General features: G+C 42.1%; 1 protein-coding gene across 1 annotated transcript in view; it reads left to right on the top strand.

Annotated features, from left to right (window-relative positions):
- Positions 1-24,005, top strand: part of LOC111964067 (arrestin domain-containing protein 1-like) — a 51,770-nt gene that overhangs the window by 7,109 nt on the left and 20,656 nt on the right. Inside the window, exon 2 of the mRNA XM_023987752.2 lies at positions 17,865-17,975. Coding sequence (XP_023843520.1) covers positions 17,865-17,975 — 111 coding nt within the window. The remainder of the gene's footprint in view (positions 1-17,864; positions 17,976-24,005) is intronic.

The raw sequence follows: 24,005 nt of genomic DNA, 5'->3' as shown, positions 1-24,005 counted from the left end.
TTTGATTGTTGTAGCCATCAATTGTCCCATTAACAGTGACCCATTTTAGCAAACATATTTAATTTCCAACTTCACATTCCTCTAGTAAATGGCTACTTATTGTAATGAACGATATGTGACCGACGGCCTTGATTCGGTCTTATGTGTTTTTTACATTGGATAAAGCAGAGACACAGAGCTACAAAATAGTATATTATACACTGCATTTGAGGAACAATTGGAAAGTAATTCTGCTTTGAAAGTTGATGAACTTGTAACCTCACTTATGCAGTTCTACTAAGCAATATATATATATTTTTAAAGCTACGTTAGACAGGATTACCTACACATACTAACCAGCTCAAATAGACAGAAGCGAGCTATATGGCAGACCAACCTGAACTAATTTCTCGGCATGTCCAGCCCACTCATTATCTCGGCCAATCATGGCTAGCAGGAAAATGTCTGGCTTTTTATGTGGCTAAACCAACTAGGCTCGTAATTTAACAATTTTATTTGTATTTACAGATGGCAGAGATGGAAACTTGAGTCTGAGACTCGGTCTCGAGTTGCACTTAAGTCGCAAAATGACTTGACTCGTGATCAGTTGCCTTGAGACTTGACTTGGATTCTAGATGAGAGACTCGTGAAGTCAGTACTGGGATAAGTTTTTGTTGTACATTCTGTCAGATAACATGGAACACGTCTGAAGTGCTTTGAAAGGCTGGTCATGGCTCACATCAACACCATCATCCCAGAAACCCTAGAACCACTCCAATGTGCATACCGCCCCAACAGATCCACAGATGATGCAATCTCTATTGCACTCCACACTGCCCTTTCCCACCTGGACAAAAGGAACACCTATGTGAGAATGCTATTCATTGACTGTAGCGCAACGTTCAACACCATAGTGCCCTCAAAGCTCATCAATAAGCTAAGGACCCTGGGACTAAACACCTCCCTCTGCAACTGGATCCTGGACTTCCTGACGGGCCGCCCCCAGGTGGTAAGGGTAAGTAACAACACATCCGCCACGCTGATCCTCAACACAGGGGCCCCTCAGGGGTGCGTGCTCAGTCCCTTCCTGTATTCCCTATTCACTCATGACTGCACGGCCAGGCACGACTCCAACACCATCATTACATTTGCTGATGACACAACAGTGGCAGGCCTGATCACCAACAACAACGAGACAGCCTATAGGGAGGAGGTCAGCGACCTGGCCGTGTGGTGCCAGGACAACAACCTCTCCCTCAACGTGATCAAGACAAAGGAGATGATTGTGGACTACAGGAAAAAGAGGACCGAGCACGCCCCCATTCTCATCGACAGGGCTGCAATGGAGCAGGTTGAGCGCTTCACGTTCCTTGGTGTCCACATCACCAACAAACTAACATTGTCCAAGCAGACCAAGACAGTCATGAAGAGGGCACGACAAAACCTATTCCCCTCAGGAGACTGAAAAAGATTTGGCATGGGTCCTCAGATCCTCAAAAGGTTCTACAGCTGCACCATCGAGAGCATCCTGACTGGTTGCATCACTGCCTGGTATGGCAACTGCTCAGCCTCTGACCGCAAGGCACTACAGAGGGTAGTGCGAATGGCCCTGCCATCCAGGACCTCTATACCAGGCCGTGGAAGGAGGCCCTAAAAATTGTCAAAAACTCCAGCCACCCTAGTCATACACTGTTCTCTCTGCTACCGCACGGCAAGCGGTACCGGAGCGCCAAGTCTAGGTCCAAGAGGCTTCTGAACACTGCTACTCTCTGTTGTCATCTATGCATAGTCACTTTAATAACTCTACCTACATGTACATACTACCTCAACTAACCGGTGTCCCAGCACATTGACTCTGTATCGGTACCCCCCTGTATACAGTCTCGCTATTGTTATTTTACTGCTGCTCTTTAATTACTTGTTACTTTTATCTCTTATTCTTATCCATATTTTAAACTGCATTGTTGGTTTTGAGCTCGTAAGTAAGCATTTCACTGTAAGGTGAATGTGACTAATACAATTTGATTTCATTTGAACAGGCGGCATTGTAACACAAAGTCGTTTAATCCAGAGGGCTGAAAAGCGTTCTAGAATGTCTGCTTTCTGCAAAAAAATATGCAGACAAGAACGTATTGATTTCAAGTGTTGGCTGTGCCTGCCACCAGTGCCCCAGTGGAGAGAGTGTTTAGTCATGGAGGCCTTCATCATGCACCCTCATCGTGCCAGGCTCAGTGCAAGAACGCTGACAAACTTGATCTTTCTGAAATGTAAACTGTCTGCAACAGAAATGTTCTCCGTCTTAGGGCACAGGATTTAATTTGCTACTTGTTACAGGAAATTTTATTTCTGTTAAATGTCATGGTTAGTAAGTATATTTTAGGAATAAAGGTAATTACTTTTGATATATAGGACACTTTAGTAGTGCAGTTATTGAACAGTTTGGTTTACATTTGGTTTACATTCATACTTGTCATTTATCCTCCCTCACCTACAGATTTTCTGTTTGTGTGACAGAATGAAGTGAAATATAGACCATGTCTGCCACAAAATACCCATGCACTTTAAAATGTTATGTTTGCTTTTTTTCATATCCGTTACAATTACTTTTATTAATGTAAACTGTTTTGATTTAAATAGCGCCTGATGTGCTTTCTTTCATACAATTTGGACTAATGAACAAGAGAGTCTCTTCAAATCATTTACAAGGTTTATAGACCTAACCCACAGCAGGCAGAAAGCAATTTCCAAAAGGGACTTGAGACTTGACTTAGACTTGGCCCTAAAAGACTTGAGACTTGACTTGGACTCTACCTCAAAGACTTGTGAACATCTCTGACAGACGGCATAGAAGTTAGTTATTAAGGCACATGAAAGTTCACATGTTCCAGAAGGCATTTCTGCCAAAAAGCAAATTTTGATAAAACAAAATATTACATTCAAATGGCTCTTGTGTGAAGTAGTGACCTGTGACATACGCCTATTTTCCTGAAACGGGTCACATAGCAGCAAAATACCAGCGATAAGTGATCGGTATGGTCTAGTGTTGTCACAATACCAGAATTTTGACTTCGATACCAGGTTTAGTATCACAATACTCTATACCAGAGGTGGGACCAAGTCACTATTATTCTAGTCACAAGCAAGACTCAAGTCTAGTCCTAAGTAGAACGGGTCAAGACTCGAGTTAAGTCCAAGTGCATTCTAAGAGCAAGTCGAGTCACAAGTTTTCAAGTCAAGTCTTAAATCAAGTTAAAAAAAATCTATACATACAACGACTTGTTCAACTACAAATCTTTGTCTATTTATTGAGGCTATCAGACAGCCCTTTTCATAATTTTTTGTACAACACATTTTGATTAGCCCATGTAAGGTAATTATAAAATAGGGTCCTGGTAGCAGTCATAAGAGCATGAAATCAGCAGAAGGCAGGCAGGTTGACATGCTCAGAGTGTACATTTATTTACAAGTCTTGGTGATCTAAAGGTGAAAGTGCCATATCATACAAAATATACATGTAGATTTAACAAATATACACCGGCAATAGGATTAACCTGTCCTATTTGAACGGACACAGGTAGAGGGCAAGACTGTACATCCTCCCCTTGAAAAACCAAATGGAATCTGTCTAACAGGAGCTCAAACGGTAGACCTACATTATATAAGCACTTGGCCCCCAGGACCCATACAATTACCCAATTGGCAATTACAACCAATAAACTGGTTCTACAACGTAAAAGGCCATTTCCACACATTGTTGCATTGGTGCATTTGTCTTAATCAGACTTAATGATTATTAATGATATTTCAACACAATGCATACATAGAACAATAAGTTTCTCTTATTCAACATTCGGACTCCAAAGCGTGGATTACAGGCCACGTAGCATATCTCTGTGCACACTGAGGCACGTGTGATTCTATTTCGCACAGCCAGAGGACACAGACGTACGGAACTCTGAACTATGGTGCGTCTTTGCCACAATAAGAATTAATTTTAACCAAATTCCAAATGCAAGCTTCATAAGTAAATGATCAATTTCAAGCAATTGTTACTTCCTAAAATACCAGTAGGCCTATGCTAGTAATTATTGACCAATTGCTGATGGGCTTGCAATGTAAACAGTTAATATTCTTGATCAGCCCAAAAATGTTGATACTGCATATTTGTTTATTATGGCAATCCTCTCTTCCTATAATTTGACTTTTGCGCTGAACCCAATCCTATAGCTGTACAGCAAATCAGCAATCTGTTCGCTAGCTTGCCACCAGACCTGTATTGATTGACAGTTTGCTGGTCCAGTCAGAGTCCCAATCTGTTGCAGGCTTTTTGTAAGAGCGATGGTGCGGCTACTGTCTCTGGCTGTGTGTAGAGTAATCCACGTAGACTCTGTGCTACAAAATGAGTAACAAAACATTACCAAACCTGGCCAGATAAGATCAAGTCATCAGTCTCAAGTCAATGTCGAGTCCCAAGTCTTAAAGCTCCAAGTCAAGTCTCAAGTTGTATTATTTTCTGTCAAGTCGAGTCTCAAGTCATCAAGTTTGTGACTCGAGTCAGCCTCGAGTCCATGTCATGTGACTCGAGTCCACAACTCTGCTCTATACCATCACGATACTCGTTACCAAAACGATACCACGGCAAAAAAAGAAGGCGTATTAGCCAAAGTCAGAGAATGGCACTTGATCCAGACAGATATTTTGAGTTCATTATTACATTTGAAATGTTATTTTTTTTATTAATGAATCAATTATACAATCATACAATCAATTTGACATTTTTTTTTTAACTACATAACATAAGGGTAATCATTTATTTGAATAGTAAATCTCGAGTCTATTAATGAACTAGGTAAATCAAGATGTAGCCTAGGCTTATTCACAATACAGGTGAATGCATATTCAATAGGAGTGCATGCATTGAGTTATTGAGCTTGTTTTGCTTAATTTCATGGGGCTACAGAGGAAAAACAGTCTGTTCCCTTCCATTTGGGACTTATTTTATTGTACTGATCAACAGCTTTTCAATAGAAGAATCAACCCTTTCTTTTATGAAAGTGCGCACTGTTTCTATACGTTATTCTCATGCACAGAAGATGATATTGAGAGATGTGAGGCAGGGGAGATGAAGAAAATTGTATAATGTTTTTGGTGACAATCAACTTTGAAATCAGCAATATTTTGCATTATCACTGTTTTGTACTATGGTAGTGAATTGATGTTAGCTTCAGCTGTAAGCTAGCAAGGAAAGTTGACCTACAAAGCTTGAAGCTACCGGTGTGTTCTGGCCTGTAATGCTAATGGTCATTGTTGTGCGAACAGTAATTAAGTTTCAAAAAATGTACATGCCCTGTAGCATTATTCAAGTGTGTTAACTTCTATGCAACATAAGTGACGATACAGCCCAGACTCCAAGGGAGTGCAGTCATTCCTCAGGACAGGCTACAGCTAGCAATGAGTAAGTGGAGCAGGCATGGAGCAGGCACGGTGATAGACAGACTTGATCCTCTCTCAAATCAGCACACAACGTGAGACACATTTGACAGAAGTAACAAAAGTAGCAAAAATTCTAGTACCGAACCCGTTTCTCACAAAGTTTCAGTATACCGTGCAACACTAGTATGGTCAATGTGGCTAATTTTCGGTTTATCGTCCCAGCTCTAGGCGTTGGGCCAGCACGAGCAGCCAGAACAGCTTCAATGCGCTTAGGCATATATTCTACAAGTGTCTGGAACTCTATTCGAGGGATGTGACACCATTCTTCCACAAGATGGTGGTGGCTCAAGAATCTCCCATAAGTGTTCCATTGGGTTGAGATCTTGTGACTGAGACACACATACACAAACTCTTTTAACCCTCCATGCTCTTTTGTGAGACCCCTCTTTCAAAGTTACTGAGATCTCTTCTAGCCATGGTAGCCAAAATAATGGGCAAGTGTTTCCTTTATTTTGGCAGTTACCTGTAGCTTGTCTAGAGATCAAAACCCTTCCTGGGTGGAGATGGATGAGTCACCTACCACTTGTACATTGTGTAAGAGACAGAGACATTGGTTTCCTGCTTAGAGATATAGATTACATTTTGATTGTCATTATCTACACACCAAGTGGATTTTCCAGTTAGCGTGTGCTGTTCTCTGTTGTTAACTTGATATAATGTGACAGGCATTTAGCCTGGTGTTGTATTGTTTGTTAAGGCTGTATGAGCTCACAAAACGATCTGGTTTCCTGTAACCCTCATGATAACAAGGATCCAAACATTGATCAAGCCTTGGAATGATTGTCTTGAAAGGCCAGGGTTCACCCATCCTTGGAGACAGAGGCCCTTGTAGACAGAAGGGATGGGAGAGGTTGTGTTGGGGGTGGTGTGGAGCTGGAAGATTGTCTGGAATGTCACACATTCCACAGTTAACAGAACCACTCTCTACTGCTGGACACAGAATGGGTGGTTTGATGAATCTGAGCTGACTACACAACACACAAGACCACTGTACACTGAGTGTATAATAACCACTATCACCTGAGACAGGTAAGCAAGCCAGCAGCTGTCTTGTGTGTGTGTGTGAGGGTAATGTGTTGGTTACCATGACACCAACTCTGATCAATGGCCACTGGAGAGAGGGGGTTTCTACCTTCCCCCTTCACCTCTCCACCTGTGATAGCCCTCCCCTCTCCTCCCCCTCTCCTCAAAACAAAGGCTCATCTTGCCTCAGGAGTCTCTTCATCTCCATCTAGTTTACATCATGTCACACAACAGTTTATGCTACTTGTATTTTTTTGTATGGTAATGGATTCATGCTCGAAATTCATTTATCAGGTCACACATTTCTTTATTTGACCTAGTTTGCTATATGTCAGATCAAGTGGCAAAATTCCCAACCTGGCCCAATTCCATCATGGCTACCTAATTATCCCCCTCATTCCGAATTGGCATATATCACTCCTCACCTCTCCACCTGATAGCTGATGTGTAGGGAGTGTTCTGGCACAAAAATGGTCACCGTGCATTTGGGGTGAAGTGAGTTTCTCCCTACTAAGTGCTTTGACTATCCATGTTGGTAGAAAGCACTATATAAATCCAATCTATTATTATTATTATTAAGTTGAGTATTTAAGGATTCAACGCAACATGACCCAAACTGACATGGTTATTTCCTATTGGTGCACGTGGGTAAATACAAGAGTAACAACATTCACCCATTTTTGAACTTCTCAGGATTCTAAGAAATGCTTTGAGGTAGTAGTTGAAGTAGTTGAACTAATTTGATGAGTATTTGAACAGGCCTTTACATAGACACACATTGATGTGCATAGACTTCACAGATTTCAATCTACAATCTACTTCTTCCACAATAATTCAGCAGATCCTCCAACTCAACAATGTGTAACATAATTAGTATTTGATTTAAACTGATTTTTGCAAGATACTACGAGGCAACAAACCAGTTTGTACAGTAGGCTATACATAGGATTATCTCATATGGCCTATATAAAACTAATTCCAAAGGCTCAAAGATTAACATTATAGACAAAAGTCTAATGGCAATCAGTCACAATCAACAATTAGAAAAACTGTGCCTTTTTGATGGACGATTTAACATATACTCATCGTGCTGCTGTGCCTTATCTGTATGTACACAATCAAAGCAGATGTCCCCATATTGCAAATAAATCCCTCTGAAAGGCAAGGCAGGGTTTAGGCCTACCTCTGGCTCTTATTTTAACTCTGCAGTATGGTTGGAGGAAATGTACAAGACCTATACAAAGTCTTAAAAGGAGAGCGAGGATGCCAAGAGTAGCCGACTCTACAGTTTTGTTACATGGTTTGTAATGGCTCGGCTGTGGGCCAGACTGGCTCAGACAGAGGATGCTTGGTAGGGAAATGTGTGGAGGAGAACTGCAAACTCTTCCAATAATATACAGTGCATTCGGAAAGTATTCAGACCCCTTGACTTTTTCCACATTTTGTTACGTTACATCCTTATTCTAAAATGTATTAAATCGTTTTTCCTCCTCATCAATCTACACACAACACCCCATAATGACAAATCAAAAACAGAAATATTTTATAAAAAATACAAAAATGAAATATAAGTATAAGTACATAAGTATTCAGACCCTTTACTCAGTACTTTGTTGAAGTACCTTTGGCAGCGATTACAGCCATGAGTCTTCTTGGGTATGACGCTACAAACTTGGCACACCTGTATTTGGGGAGTTTCTCCCGTTTTTTCTTTGCAGATCCTCTCAAGCTCTGTCAGGTTGGATGGGGAGCGTCGCTGCACAGCTATTTTTAATTTTTTTATTATTTTTTATCTATTTAATTTTACCCCCTTTTTCTCCCCAATTTTGTGGTATCCAATTGTTAGTAATTACTATCCTGTCTCATCGCTACAACTCCCGTACGGGCTCGGGAGAGACGAAGGTCGAAAGCCATGCGTCCTCCGAAACACAACCCAACCAAGCCGTACTGCTTCTTAACACAGCGCGCATCCAACCCGGAAGCCAGCCGCACCAATGTGTCGGAGGAAACACCGTGCACCTGGCGACCTTGGTTACAAGGATATCCCTACCGGTCAAACCCTCCCTAACCCGGACGACGCTAGGTCAATTGTGCGTCGCCCCACGGACCTCCCGGTCGCGGCCGGCTGCGACAGAGCCTGGGCGCGAACCCAGAATCTCTGGTGGCACAGCTAGCGCTGCGATGCAGTGCCCTAGACCACTGCGCCACCCGGGAGGCCTGCACAGCTATTTTTATGTCTCTCCAGAGATGTTCGATCGGGTTCAAGTCCAGGCTCTGGCTGGGCCTCTCAAGGACATTCAAAGACTTGTCCCGAAGCCACTCCTGCGTTGTCTTGGCTGTATGCTTAGGGTCGTTGTCCTGTTGGAAGGTGAACCTTTGCCCCAGTCTGAGGTCCTGAGCGCTCTGGAGCAGGTTTTCATCAAGGATCTCTCTGTACTTAGCTGCATTCATCTTTCACTCGATCCTGACTAGTCTCCCAGTCCTTGCCGCTGAAAAACATTCCCAATGCATGATGCTGCCACCACCATGCTTCACCGTAGGGATGGTATTGGCCAGGTGATGAGCGGTGCCTAGTTTCCTCCAGACGTGACTCTTGGCATTCAGGCCAAAGAGTTCAATCTTGGTTTCATCAGACCAGAGAATCTTGTTTCTCATGGTCTGAGATTCCTTTAGGTGCCCTTTGGCTCTTATGTGCCTTTTACTGAGTTGTGGCTTCCGCCTGACCACTCTACCATAAAGGCCTGATTGGTGGAGTGCTGCCGAGAAGATTGTCCGTCTGGCCGTCATTGTAAATAAGAATTTGTTCTTAACTGACTTGCCTAGTTACATAAAGGTTAAAAATAAATAAACATGGACAGGACTAAGGAGTTTAGAAAATGTGATGAGTTGTTCGCTTCCTGGACCAAACCTCACACGGGTAAAGCGCTCACTAAACAACACCTTTCCAACTAGGAGATGCTACCTTTTATAGGGTAGGAGGGATGCCCCTCTCTGATGCACACTTCTCGATGTCCAGCCAATCATGGCTGGCATAGTGCAATGAAGGCTTCTGATGAACACAGTGGTGGTGTATTCCATAGTGAAATACCTCACTTATCCTATCAGAGAAACAGGGTAACAGTGCTAAAGTCATAGCCTAAAGTTTTCACTCTGGGTGCTCCTGCAGTAGCACCGTGCCCAGACCCCAAACATTTCCCCCCAATTAGGCTCAGGTCCAGTCAGACGTCATGACCTGAGGAGGGCCGCATGCTGTCTGCATCAGAGTTTACCCTGCCCCTGCCATGCAGCAGCTCTGAGCAGCATACCGCCAGCTAGAGTTTGGTTATCCCCAAAGAGCACATAATGATATCAGTGGAAATCAGCAGAGACTAAGAAGGGGGATGGATGTCTGTTCTGCCCCTTCTTTTATGGCCAGTCAGCAGTCAGAGATGAGGAGTCAGGCATGAGCACTTACTGACCACTATACTCTCAATTAGAGCAAGGATGATAAACAGAAAGTTACCGACATTGCCTTCCTCTTACCGAAGCATTTTGCATAAGCCAGTAATTTTCTTTGATTTTGCAATACATTCCTGTAGATTATTCTAAAACCATTAGCCTGTTTGATCAACAGTAATAGCCTATGCGTTATTTTTATTCCTGCTATGAAAGTATCTGCCTGTCCACGTTTTGCTGTCGGCTGCTGTGTGAGCAAGCCACTTGGACTCCCTCTCATTGTGAGCATGGAGAAGTGAGAGATGCATTCTGAGAAGTGACTGACCGGCTCGATCTTATGTAGCAAAATTTGAAATTGTGTTTTTTACATTAGATTAAAGTAGAGACTCAGAGCTAGAAAATGGTATATCATATACTACAGTTGAGGAACAAAAAGTCAGTAATTCTGCTTTGAAAGTTGATAAACTTGTAACCAAATTTTTGGGGGGAAAATGGCCCTTGAATGTTTTGGTACACCTTTAGTATTAGAGAGCTCTTCTTTGTCTTCACCCATTCAGCATCGTTCACACTTGTCTCTTAACTTCTCTAGGGTAGGGGGCAGCATTCGGAATTTTGGATGAAATGCATGCCCAAATGAAACTGCCTGCATCTCGGGCCCAGAATATATGATATGCATATAACTGGTAGATTTGGATAGAAACACTCTAAAGTTTCCAAAACTGTTAAAATAGTGTCTGTGAGTATAACAGAACTGATTTGGCAGTCAAAACCCTGAGAAAAATCCATTCAGGAAGTAGTTTTTTGTTGTTGTTGTAGTTTTCTTTTCAATGCCAATACAGTATCCATTGACTTAGGACTCAAAAGTTTCTATGCCTTCCACTAGATGTCAACAGTCTTCAGAAAATGTTTCAGGCTTGTATTCTGAAAAATGAAGAAGTAAGAGCAGTCTGAATGAGTGGACCCTGCCGTGTCACAGAGCTTTTTCCTGCGCAAGACCGAGAGAGTGCGTTTCTTGTTTACATTTTATATTGACGACGTTGTTGTCCGGTTGAAATATTATTGATTATTTAGGCTAAAAACAACCTGAGGTTTGAATATAAACATCGTTTGACATGTTTCTATGAACTTTACAGATACAATTTGGATTTTTTTGTCTTTCTGTTTTTACTTTGTTTGAGCCTGTGCATTACTGAAGAAAACGCGCAAACAAAACTGAGGTTTTTGGGTATAAAGAGACTTTATCGAACAAAAATAACATTTATTGAGTAAATGAATGTCTGCTGAATGCAACCATATGTAGATCATCAAAGGTAAGGGATTAATTTGATCTCTATTTCTAAATTGTGTAACTGTTCTACCTGGCTGGCTACTGTTTGTAATGATTTGTCTAGTGGGCTATGTTCTCATAATCGTAATGTATGCTTTCGCCGTAAAGCATTTTAAAAATCTGACATCGTGGTTGGATTCACAAGCAGTTAATCTTTAAACCTATGTAAAATATGTTTTATTTTCTGAATTTTTATAATGAGTATTTCTGTATTTGAATTTGGCGCCCAGCAGTTTCACTGGCTGCTGTAGAGGTGGGATGCTACCGTCTCACGTGCCCAAGAGAGGTTAAGCCTTAGCCCCACCCAGCTCTTTAAGGAGACACATGTGAGGCCATGTACTAAACAACCAAATATTTCAAGACTAAAGGCTGGTTTATACTACGGGTGTGTTCATATATTCAATCTAGAGTGCTATAGAGTGCTATAGTGTGCTCAGAGTGCGCTCTGGTCGTTCGTAAACTCAGAGCTTTGTCACATTGTCCATTCATAAACACAGAACTTTCAGAGCTCACACTGGACACTCTGGCCGAGGAGTAGGGTTGATTGAGCGTTCTGACCTAACAACAGCAGTCAAGCACCCAAGCTAACTGGCTAACGTTGGCTAGCTACTTCCAGACACAAATGAGGGAACAGTTCACTCTGACCATTTTACTAGCCCTAGCAGAGCAGGTTAGGCTGTTTTTAAGTTATACAGAGCGTTGGTGACTACAACTGTGCTGCTGGCAACAATTTAATTACACTTTTTTGCCAACCTTTACTGACCAGTTCAACGGGTGTTGAGTGTTCGAAAATTCGTAAATTTGTCAGTTATTCTGCGCTCTGGCACACTCAGACGAGTGCTTTGAAATCAGAGTAGATAGCCAGAGCGAATTTACCAGCTATGTCTTTCGACAGTTGTCGCAGTGACATCATGAACATTCTATTGAAATGGTTACTTGCATAGTGGAGTCTTTTGTTTAGACACAATGAACCATAATTCCAACTCATAACGTTACTACCCTGCATGAATCTGCAGGTAAATAACCAACCAGGTTCAATGTTAGCTAGCTAGCAATGCAAATGGCTCTGAGATACGAATAATATTACTACACAGCCAGCCAGCCAGCTAACATTAGCTAGCTTGCTGAAAGCAAGAGGCTCTCTAATTGTTTGCAGCTCTTTAAGATTTAATGAGGATAGTGAGCAGGGCATTGGATTACTGGAGTGTAAGGATGGGAAATGTTGAGAATGACTAAGTACGGGTGATCTCTGCCCTGCTAATGGGCCTCATGTAAAACTGTAGGCTACAGGTTTTCATTGGTGTTGTAACTTTAAAAGGGATGTGTGCTGTGAATAGAAACATTCAAGTAGCTGTGGTCCCGTGTGGCTCAGTTGGTAGAGCATGGCGCTTGCAACGCCAGGGTTGTGGGTTCATTCCCCACGGGGGGACCAGGATGAATATGTATGAACTTTCCAATTTGTAAGTCGCTCTAAGATAAGAGCGTCTGCTAAATGACTTAAATGTAAATGTAAATGTAAGTAAAGTGAAGGTGGACAGATCTCAACAGGGAGTATCAAGTATTCAGCTTTCTCTCTTGTTGCAAACACCATTCTTTATTTAGGGGAAGTCAGCATGGATTTGGCTCCTTGAAAGGTTCCACCCTTTTTTATCTAAGGATGCTTAATCTTATGTGAACTTATGTGTATATGTGTGGGTGTGTATGCTACTGTTGACATCACGTGGACCTCTAAGACTCTGAGAACATCCATGGAATATTCCTCCTGGTCTCCCAATAAATTCAGCAGACCTTTTTAATCTGCTCATTAATACTCCTGATCTAGCTGTGATGAAATACCAGCCTCTGGACAGACACAATCCTCCCCTTGTCTGAGCCACAGTTCCGCTCCTTGTTTTGGCTGGAGGAAAATGAGCTACCTCTGTCTTTTATTGTTCTCTTGAATACCAGACCTTAAACAAACCCACTGTAGCTCCTCTGTTTTCAGCCCCACCAGTTGAAACCCTTCTAAGGGTGCTCGTAAACAAGGAAATACCATTATCAGCCCAAAGTTAGCAGTCTGTCTTTTGTTTTCCCTGCCATCTTCCCTGCCATCTTTCCTGGCCCACACGCTGACTCATTGTTGCCATGCAGGGATGTCACTAGGGGTCATGTTCTCTAACTGAATGACTTCATATCATGGCCCTGATTGGTTGCACTGTCAGGGCAACCCTCTATCTGTTACCGAGGAGATTTCTTCCCAACAAGATATTTGCATTGCCCACCTAGGCATGTACCAAAATATTAACTAGGCCAATAACATTAACCAAAGGTTTAAACAGCCATGTCAAATCACAGGAACTCTAGGATCTATAGTCCCGTGTAGCTAAATTGGTAGAGCATGGCACCAGGGTTGTCGGTTCGATTCCTACGGGGGACCAGTATGAAGAAAGTATTAAAATGTATGCAGTCACTACTGTAAGTCGCTCTAGATAAGAGCGTCTGGTAAATGACTAAAATGTCAAATGTTTGAAAGTTCGAAAGAACAGACACATTACAAACAGTAATGCAATATTGCATAACAGTTTCTATGAAAGTGTGCCTTCAAAGACATTCCTGTGGGAAGAGGAGAAAGGATGTAATGTCAGGTATAATAGGTCCTAGACAAAATGTCCTTCAAACCTACACAAAGAAGTGAGGGGAAGAAAATGTGAACTATTCTAAGCTCTCAACCAAGGGATAAGGAGTGCTTATAATTAGAGGTCGACCGATTAATTGGGGCCGATTTCAAGTTTTCATAACAAAGGGGTAATCTGCATTTTTGGACGCCAATTATGGCCGATTACATTGCACTCCACGAGGAGACTGTGTGGCAGGCTGACCACCTGTTACGCGAGTGCAGCAAGGAGCCAAGGTAAGTTGCTAGCTAGCATTAAACTTATCTTATAAAAACAATCAATCTTAACATAATTACTAGTTAACTACACTTGGGTGATGATATTACTAGTTTAACTAGCTTGTTCTGCGTTGCAAATAATCAATGCGGTGCCTGTTAATTTATCATCTAATCACAGCCTACTTCGCCAAACGGGTGATGATTTAACAAGCGCATTCGCGAAAAAAAATCGCTGTCGTTGCACGAATGTACCTAATCATAAACATCAATGCCTTTCTTAAAATCAATACACAATTATATATTTTTAAACCTGCATATTTAGTTAAAATAAATTAATGTTAGCAGGCAATATTAACTAGGGAAATTGTGTCACTTCTCTTGCGTTCTTTGCAAGCAGATTCAGGGTATATGCAGCAGTTTGGGCTGCCTGGCTCGTTGCAAACTGTGTGAAGACCATTTCTTCTTAACAAAGACCGTAATTAATTTGCCATAATTTTAAATAATTATGACATAACATTGAAGGTTGTGCAATGTAACAGCAATATTTAGACTTATGGATGCCACCCGTTCGATAAAATACGGAACGGTTCTGTATTTCACTGAAAGAATAAACGTTTTGTTTCCGGATTTGACCATATTAATGACCTAAGGCTCGTATTTCTGTCTGTTTATTATATTATAATTAAGTCTATGATTTGATTTTTGATTGAGCAGTAAGCATTCATTCAAACAGCACTGTCCTGCGTTTGCCAGCAGCTCTTCGCAATGCTTGAAGCACAGTGCTGTTTATGACTTCAAGCCTATCAACTCCCGAGATTAGGCTGGCAAAACTATAGTGCCTATAAGAACATCCAATAGTCAAAGGTATATGAAATACAAATGGTAGAGAGAGAAATAGTCCTATAATTCCTATAATAACTATAACCTAAAACTTATTAACAGGGAATATTGAAGACTCATGTTAAAAGGAACCACCAGCTTTCATAGGTTGTCATGTTCTGAGCAAGGAACTTAAACATTGGCTTTTTTACATGGCACATATTGCACTTTTACTTGCTTCTCCAACACTGTGTTTTTGCATTATTTAAACCAAATTGAACGTTTCATAATTTACTTGAGACTAAATATGTTTTTATTTATGTATTATATTAAGTTAAATTAAAAGTGTTCATTCAGTATTGTTGTAATTGTCATTATTACAAATATATATATAAAAATCGGCCGATTTATTTGGTATCGGCTTTTTTGGTCCTCCAATAATCGGCATCGGTAACGGCGTTGAAAAATCGTAATCGGTCGACCTCTACTTATAATACAACCATCCATGTTTGTCAAGGTCCTGATCATATGAACACTTCCAGTACTGGAGTAGCCTACGCTGGCTGATCCTTTTGGGATCAGCTTTAATCTGTATCCTGTGAACGGGGAGAATAAACTTTGAAAATTGAGCCGGTGTTCTCCACGCCTACTGACATGTTTCTCCGACACTTATTGAACCGTGGAATAGGCCTTGGAAGGACTCCAGCGTATTGGAGTGAACACAAAGACAGACACTGAGTCAGAACTCTCTCTAGTCTCTCCTCTCTCCTCTCTCCCAAACAGCAATGCATTCTCTGATAGTTTGTTGTGTTTGTTTGATGCCCAGAGGTTGTAAATACTTCATGGGTGGTCTGGTAAGGGATGGCTCAAGACTGCTAAACTACTGTTAACATTACTATGTGTGAGTGATTCTTGTAGGCACTGTTGGTAGGTGTATGAAGGCATATAGTTCTGCTGACACAGGAAGTCATGTGCTGCCTGACAGTCAGTCTGTCTGCTGTTGTGGTGGGGTTAGCAGATTAGAGATAGCTAGCTAACTCTACTGTCATCAGTGGAGGGGAGCCATCTTCTACTTGTGTATGTCGCTCGGTCACACAGTCCATAACTGCGCAGTGTCATATGCTACCACTTCCATCCCCTGTACAGATCTCTCCATCTCTGACCTCTCTCTCTCCCTCCATTTCTGACAATGTGAGGCCATGAGGGAACATGATGCTATAAGGGAGGAGGAGCGTGACCTTGTGTGAACATGGTGTTCCACTGCACATTATCAAAAGGTTTCAATTCTGAGAGATATGGACAGAGTCAGACAGAGCTCTGACTACAGGGAAAGGGGGATATCTAGTCAGTTGTAAAACTGAATGCATTCAACTGAAAAATCTCTGAATCAGAGCGGTGCGGGGGGCTGCCTTAATCAACATCCATGTCATCAGCGCCCGGGGAACAGTGTGTTAACTGCCTTGCTCAGAACGACAGATTTTTATCTTGTCAGCTTGGGGATTCGATCCAGCAACCTTTCACTTACTGGCCCAACGGTCCTACCCGCCAGGCTACTTGCTTCTCCTACAGCCATTGACATGTGCTGTAATGCAGTGCTGTGTGGTGAATTGGGCTTTAGAAAATCCCCCAGGCTTACCCAACCAGAACTTTTTTTCCAGAATGGATATTTCTAACAATCATTGGACACAAAATGGTCCCCATTCGAAAACTGGTTTCATATGAATATTGGCGAACACTGATATTGTTTCTTCGCTGTTTCCTCCACCCTCTCCATCTGTTAACTACACAATACAATCAAGTGTCTGTTTTGTTTGATTATTTACAACCAAGAGAGAATAGAGCCACTCTGCCCAGCAGCAGCAGCCGCCGCTAATGACCAAATTTAACCCATTGTGCTTTTTACAGCCAAACACATGACTGGCTCAACTGTTCTGGGGAACTACTGTAAGCTTCATATTGTAAAATAATGTGACCAATGAAATTAAGGATGGAATCTGCTTTATCTCCTAACATATTGCACAAGTTGACTCTACGTATTTATTAGCTTAAAAAGTAGCCTCAAATGTATTGAAAACTTCAAAGAAATCGTTTTGGAAAAACCATCCTGTGGATTTTTACAAATACCCGATATACGATTTACCGCTCAAGCCTAGTATGGAACTCAACACAGCGGTCCTTAAACCACACAGAGCCTCTCCATACATCACGTCACATGTGTTGTGTCTGCTGTGTGCGGTGTGATCATGATTGTCACTCTCAGATCCCTCTGAGGATCACACTAACCCTCTGGGGAGAGATAGGAGCTTATCATAGATTAGTAGTGGCTGCATGTATGCTACATCATTAAACATGATAAAAATATCCTGGAACACGTCTAGGTTGACCTTTACTTACATAATGATAATATTACCCAGAAAAGTTCGGGTTCATCTGAAGTTTGATGTAGAGTCTGCCTATCCCGATAGGGCAAGGGTGGCTGGCTTACCGGATATAGGCTAGCAATTGGAATTTACTTGCATTAGCTTCTTAGTAACATATTCAATAGCCCCATCGAACAGGTGAGTGGTGAGGCTATTCCAGTCTATGATACAGATCACTCTACAAACCCCTCGCTATTGAATGTTTAGTGCTGCTATTTTTACACAGCACAGTGAGCACACCAGGGCCAAGGGTTTCATTTAAAGGGGTTCATGTTGAACATGTGGCTTCCTGTCAACAGCAAAACATATTTATAGACACCATTCATTGAAAACTCTGCTATTTGGTGTTTATAGCATCCATATGTGTTGTTTTTTTTGTACCAGCTCATGACAGATCGAACATCTCATAATGGAAACACCCATTTTTAGAGAACTATGAATGATAGACAAAGTTAGTTAACTGCACAGTTGATTGAATCTTTTCTTTCCATTCCAGCCATTAAGGTGAACTGCCTGGGATCATGTGGGGTCTCCAACAAAATGAACGACACGTCGTGGACACTGGAAGAGCAATACTTCAGCAGCACACTGTCTGTAGCTGACAAAGGTGAGGATTATGGAAGCCATTTTGGGGCTACTGATACAAAATATATAGAGTATAACGTATAGAATGAGAATCTAAATAGATGCTGGTCGAGTTGCAGCCCTCTTCATCTCTGTTGAATTATAAAATGCTGTGACGTGTATGATAATGTAGCATTCTGCCGCTCGATTAGGTTTTTGGCCTAAAGGGTGGTTTTGCACTTTTTATAGTGGTGATCATTCTGAAGTATAATTACAATTTTACACACCTCTTGAGACAAAATACTGAAACTGCCAATCAGCTGAAATAATAGGTCCCTGCAGGGGTGTTCCTGTACTAAATGTTCTGTCTGCGAACATGGTTGTACCTAACAATTGCTGATAAAGAGAAGGGATGTGCTGTGCTCCACAGAACCCGTCTGTTTGTCTCCCGATTGTCTTGTGGTGGTGTTCTGGCGTAGAACATTCATAGTCATTTACTCTGTGTTATTCTATAATTGTCACGCCCTGATCTGTTTCACTTGTCCCTGTGATTGTCTCCACCCCCGCCAGGTGTCGCTTATTTTCCCCAGTGTATTTATCCCTGTGTTTCCTGTCTCTCTGTGCAAGTTCGTCTTGTATGTTTCCAAGTCAACCAGCGGTTTTCCCGTTCTCCTGCTTTTTGCATTCTCCTTTTTCTAGTCCTCCCAGTTTTGACCCTTGCCTGTTTCTGGACTTTGTACCCACCTGCTTGACCATTCTGCCTGCCTTGACCAAGAGCCTGTCTGCCACTCTGTACCTCCTGGACTCTGATCTGGTTTGGACCTTTTTGCCGGTCCACGACCATTCTCTTGCCTACCCCTTTGGATTAATAAACATTGTAAGACCCCAACCATCTGCTTCCTGTGTCTGTATTTGGGTCTCGCCTTGTGCCTTGATAGTAATGTATCAAGTATTTCATGTACACTGTAATTGTTTTGAGTGTTAATTAATTTATGAGTAATACATTCTATTAGTTGAATTGAGTAAATGCGTTCCTCGTTTTACAGAGTAATTCTTTGATTGACTATACGCTTATAATTTAGTAGGTCTATTGATAGTTGTTAATTACACTATACACATAGCTCATGCTTGGGTACCACCTTGACATCTATGATCTGCTTGCCTCTAAATGAATGCTAGAAAATTGGTTGCTAGGATTAGCTATATGTATCTAGTCTCTTAATAATCGCATAACGGTGCAAGTTAGACACATGTTCATTATAGTCATACTGAGAGGCCTTAATGAAGAACCCAGTTATGTTGCTTCCTGTGAGCAACAGGTGCACCTTTTTTGTTTATTATTAGTATTATTTTGAAGCTCTTATGGAAAACAGCAGAAAATGTATGTAAATAATGATTGTGAAAAAAGAAAGAAGCATTACTACAATGTGACGTCATCTATAAATATGGGTGACGAAGGCTGCTGCCAAAACGCATCTGTTTGTCCTGACCTCTGTTAAGAAGGCATTAAGGACAGCTTATTTCCATCTATGTAACATTGCAAAAATCAGAAATTTTCTGTCCAAAAATGATGCAGAAAAATTTATCCATGCTTTTGTTACTTCTAGGTTAGACTACTGCAATGCTCTACTTTCCGGCTACCCGGATAAAGCACTAAATAAACTTCAGTTAGTGCTAAATACGGCTGCTAGAATCCTGACTAGAACCCAAAAATTTGATCATATTACTCCAGTGCTAGCCTCCCTACACTGGCTTCCTGTTAAGGCAAGGGCTGATTTCAAGGTTTTACTGTTAACCTACAAAGCGTTACATGGGCTTGCTCCTACCTATCTTTCCGAGTTGGTCCTGCCGTACATACCTACACGTACGCTACGGTCACAAGATGCAGGCCTCCTAATTGTCCCTAGAATTTCGAAGCAAACAGCTGGAGGCAGGGCTTTCTCCTATAGATCTCCATTTCTATGGAATGGTCTGCCTACCCATGTGAGAGACGCAGACTCGGTCTCAACTTTTAAGTCTTTACTGAAGACTCATCTCTTCAGTGGGTCATAGGATTGAGTGTAGTCTGGCCCAGGAGTGTGAAGATAAACGGAAAGGCTCTGGAGCAACGAATTGCCCTTGCTGTCTCTGCCTGGCCGGTTCCCCTCTCTCCACTGGGATTCTCTACCTCTAACCCTATTACAGGGGCTGAGTCACTGGCTTACTGGTGCTCTTTCATGCCGTCCCTAGGAGGGGTGCGTCACTTGAGTGGGTTGAGTCACTGACGTGATCTTCCTGTCTGGGTTGGCGCCCCCCCCCCCCCCCCTTGGGTTGTGCCGTGGCGGAGATCTTTGTGGGCTATACTCGGCCTTGTCTCAGGATGGTAAGTTGGTGGTTGAAGATATACCTCTAGTGGTGTGGGGGCTGTGCTTTGGCAAAGTGGGTGGGGTTATATCCTTCCTGTTTGGCCCTGTCCAGGGGTATCATCGGATGGGGCCACAGTGTCTCCTGACCCCTCCTGTCTCAGCCTCCAGTATTTATGCCTCAGTAGTTTATGTGTCGGGGGGCTAGGGTTAGTTTGTTATATCTGGAGTACTTCTCCTGTCTTATCCGGTGTCCTGTGTGAATTTAAGTATGCTCTCTCTAATTCTCTCTTTCTCTCTTTCTTTCTCTCTCTCGGAGGACCTGAGCCCTAGGACCATGCCTCAGGACTACCTGGCATGATGACTCCTTGCTGTCCCCAGTCCACCTGGCCGTGCTGCTGCTCCAGTTTCAACTGTTCTGCCTGCGGCTATGGAACCCTGACCTGTTCACCGGACGTGCTACCTGTCCCAGACCTGCTGTTTTCAACTCTCTAGAGACCGCAGGAGCGGTAGAGATACTCTTAATGATCGGCTATGAAAAGCCAACTGACATTTACTCCTGAGGTGCTGACTTGCTGCACCCTCGACAACTACTGTGATTATTATTATTTGACCATGCTGGTCATTTATGAACATTTGAACATCTTGGCCATGTTCTGTTATAATCTCCACCCGGGCACAGCCAGAAGAGGACTGGCCACCCCTCATAGCCTGGTTCCTCTCTAGGTTTCTTCCTAGGTTTTGGCCTTTCTAGGGAGTTTTTCCTAGCCACCGTGCTTCTACACCTGCATTGCTTGCTGTTTGGGGTTTTAGGCTGGGTTTCTGTACAGCACTTTGAGATATCAGCTGATGTACGAAGGGCTATATAAATAAATTTGATTTGATTTTGATTTGAAAATGTAAAGACTATTTCAGTGAGTGCAGAGTTTTCCTTCTAGTGTGTTTAATGTTGTTCATACCTCAACATGTGAATGATCTGCCATGCATACGTGGTGAAACCTGTTGAGAATGTAGATTTGAGTGGAACAACACACTGGAACTGGAAGTCATTAAACCCAGGCAGGCCTGGTTGTGCTGTATGTGAGCTGTGGAGCATGCCCAGTAAGCAAAGCAAGTATTTGACATTGACGTCAGGTGCATTTTAGGTGCTGAGTGAAAGGTGAAAATATTTATTTTACAGATGTTGAAAATACGTCATTTCTGGATGTTGGGAAAAAAAAAAGTGTTATTTTGATATAAGGCTTAAGGAATTTAGAATATATGTGTAGTTGAAATTTGACCATTGAATTTTCAACATCTAGGAAAGATGTATTTTTGACGTCCGGAAAATACGTAATTTACAGATGTTGAAAATATGTATTTTTCGGCCATTGATTCTATGGCCAAATTTTAACTACACATATATTCTCAATGCAGTAAGCATTATATCAAAATAAGAATTTTTCATGCCTCTTAATGGGATACTTTGGGATTTTTATCTACTTCCCGAGATAATTTTTATCCAGTATGAAGAAAGTTAGAGGCTATTTCGTGAGCCAATGCTTACTAGCATAAGCGCAGTGACTGAAAGTCTATGGTATCTACTAGCATGCTAGCTCATACCATAGACTTCGAGTCATTGCGCTAACGCTAGTTAGCAATTGCGCTAACTCAAGTTAGCAACTTCCTTCAAACTGCAAGCAGAGATATAAAAATGGTATCTACGAATTCATCTGACTCTCGGGAAGTAGGTAAAGGGCTTCATTGCCAAAATCCTGAAGTATCCCTTTAATATAGGACAGATGAGCCAACTGAAGATTACAACAGAATATTTATTATTGCTCCCATCTGTCACATGCACTTATGTTGGTGTTTATCTACCTTAGTTGAATGCGTTTTACTGACTGTAAGTCGCTCTCTAGATAATAGCGTCTGCTGAATGACCAAAATGTACACTTACAAAGCATGCTGGGTATTATTGTAATGAGCTCCACCCCCAAACAAGTACACATCTGGTCGGTGCGGACCAGATCCAAATCTGAACAAATCATAGATTTCTAGGCTATGTTTCACAACTTTGAACATCACATTATAGTACGGCACAGCTTAGTACAGTAGAGCACAGTAGAGTCCTGTACGGTACAGGACAGTCGTCAAGTTTTATTCATTAGAGTAGAGTGTAGTAGAGTACCGTACAGTATAATTTAATTAAGTAGAGTTTAATTCAGAAGAGTACAGTACATTAGAGTAAATTTGGGTACAGTACACTATACTTTACTGTACTCTGCTGTACATAACTGTACATAACATACTCTACTTTTCTTTACTGTGTACTGTAATGTACTATACTATGATGTACTGTGCTGTTCAAACTTGTGAAACATGGTTGTCTATGATTTGGTCCGATCCTGATTTGGTCCGGACCAAATCTGGACCAAATATAGACGTCTATGTTTGGGCCAAATCAAGGCCAGTCCAGACCAGACCAAATCTGAACCAAACATAGACAGCTTTTTTTGGTTCTGTCGGGACAGACAACTGGGTATAATCCATGCTGGTTAGGTTAGCACACCACTACTATGTTGCTTAATTAATGTTTAACTCTGCCTCTCACCTATAGGCTCAGTTTTTCACAGAGCTGGGAGGTGTTACTAGAGAGCAGTCTATTCAACTCTGTCTTCATTCTTTCTGTCTTCATTCTTCCAGTATACTTCATAGACTTCCCTTGTATGTTCATATATTCAATATCCATACTGATTCATTAACCCATAATTTTGGTGTTGCAAGCACTTTTCTCCAACAACCCACTGAGCCGTCTGACCACAAACGTTTAGAGAAAAGCCCCTCGTGTTTGTGTGAATGTGCTATTGGGTATCGTCATATACACTACATGGCCAAAAGAATGTGGACACCTGCTCATCGAACATCTCATTCCAAAATCATGGGCATTAATATGGAGTTCGTCCCCACTTTGCTGCTATAACAGCCTCCACTCTTCTGGGAAGGCTTTCCACTTGATGTTGGAACATTGCTGCGGGGACTTTCCATTCAGCCACAAGATAATTAGTGAGGTCGGGCACAGATGTTGGGCGATTAGGCCTGGCTCGAAGTCTGCGTTTCAATTCATCCCAAAGGTGTTCAATTGGGTTGAGGTCAGGGCTCTGTGCAAGCCAGTCAAGTTCTTCCACACCGATCTCAACAAACTATTTATTTATGGACCTCGCTTTGTGCACGGGGGCATTATCATGCTGAAACAGGAAAGGGTCTTCCCCAAACTGTTGCCACAAAGTTGGAAGCACAGAATTGTTGTATGATGTAGCGTTAAGATTTCCCTTCACTGGAACTAAGGGGCCTAGCCCAAATCCGGAAAAAAGCCCCAGACCATTATTCCTCCACCACCAAACTTTACAGTTAGCAATATGCATTCGGGCAGGTAGTGTTCTCCTGGCATCCGCCAAACCCAGATTCGTCTGTCGGACTGCCGGATGGTGAAGCGTGATTCATCACTCCAGAGAACGCATTTCCACTGCTCCAGAGTCCAATGGCAGCGAGCTTTACACCACTCCAGCCGACGCTTGGCATTGCACATGGTGATCTTAGGCTTGTGTGCGGCTGCTCGGCCATGGAAACCCATTTCATGAAGCTCCTGACGAACAGTTATTGTGCTGACAATGCTTCCAGAGGCAGTTTGGAACTTGGTAGTGAATGTTGCAACCGAGGAAAGACGATTTTACACGCTACATGCTTCAGCA

The sequence above is a fragment of the Salvelinus sp. IW2-2015 genome, linkage group LG5 (genome assembly GCF_002910315.2).
Source record: "Salvelinus sp. IW2-2015 linkage group LG5, ASM291031v2, whole genome shotgun sequence".
NCBI lineage: Eukaryota > Metazoa > Chordata > Actinopteri > Salmoniformes > Salmonidae > Salvelinus > Salvelinus sp. IW2-2015.
Note: the sequence above shows the minus strand (reverse complement) of the source record. Positions and strands in the feature narration are given on the sequence as shown.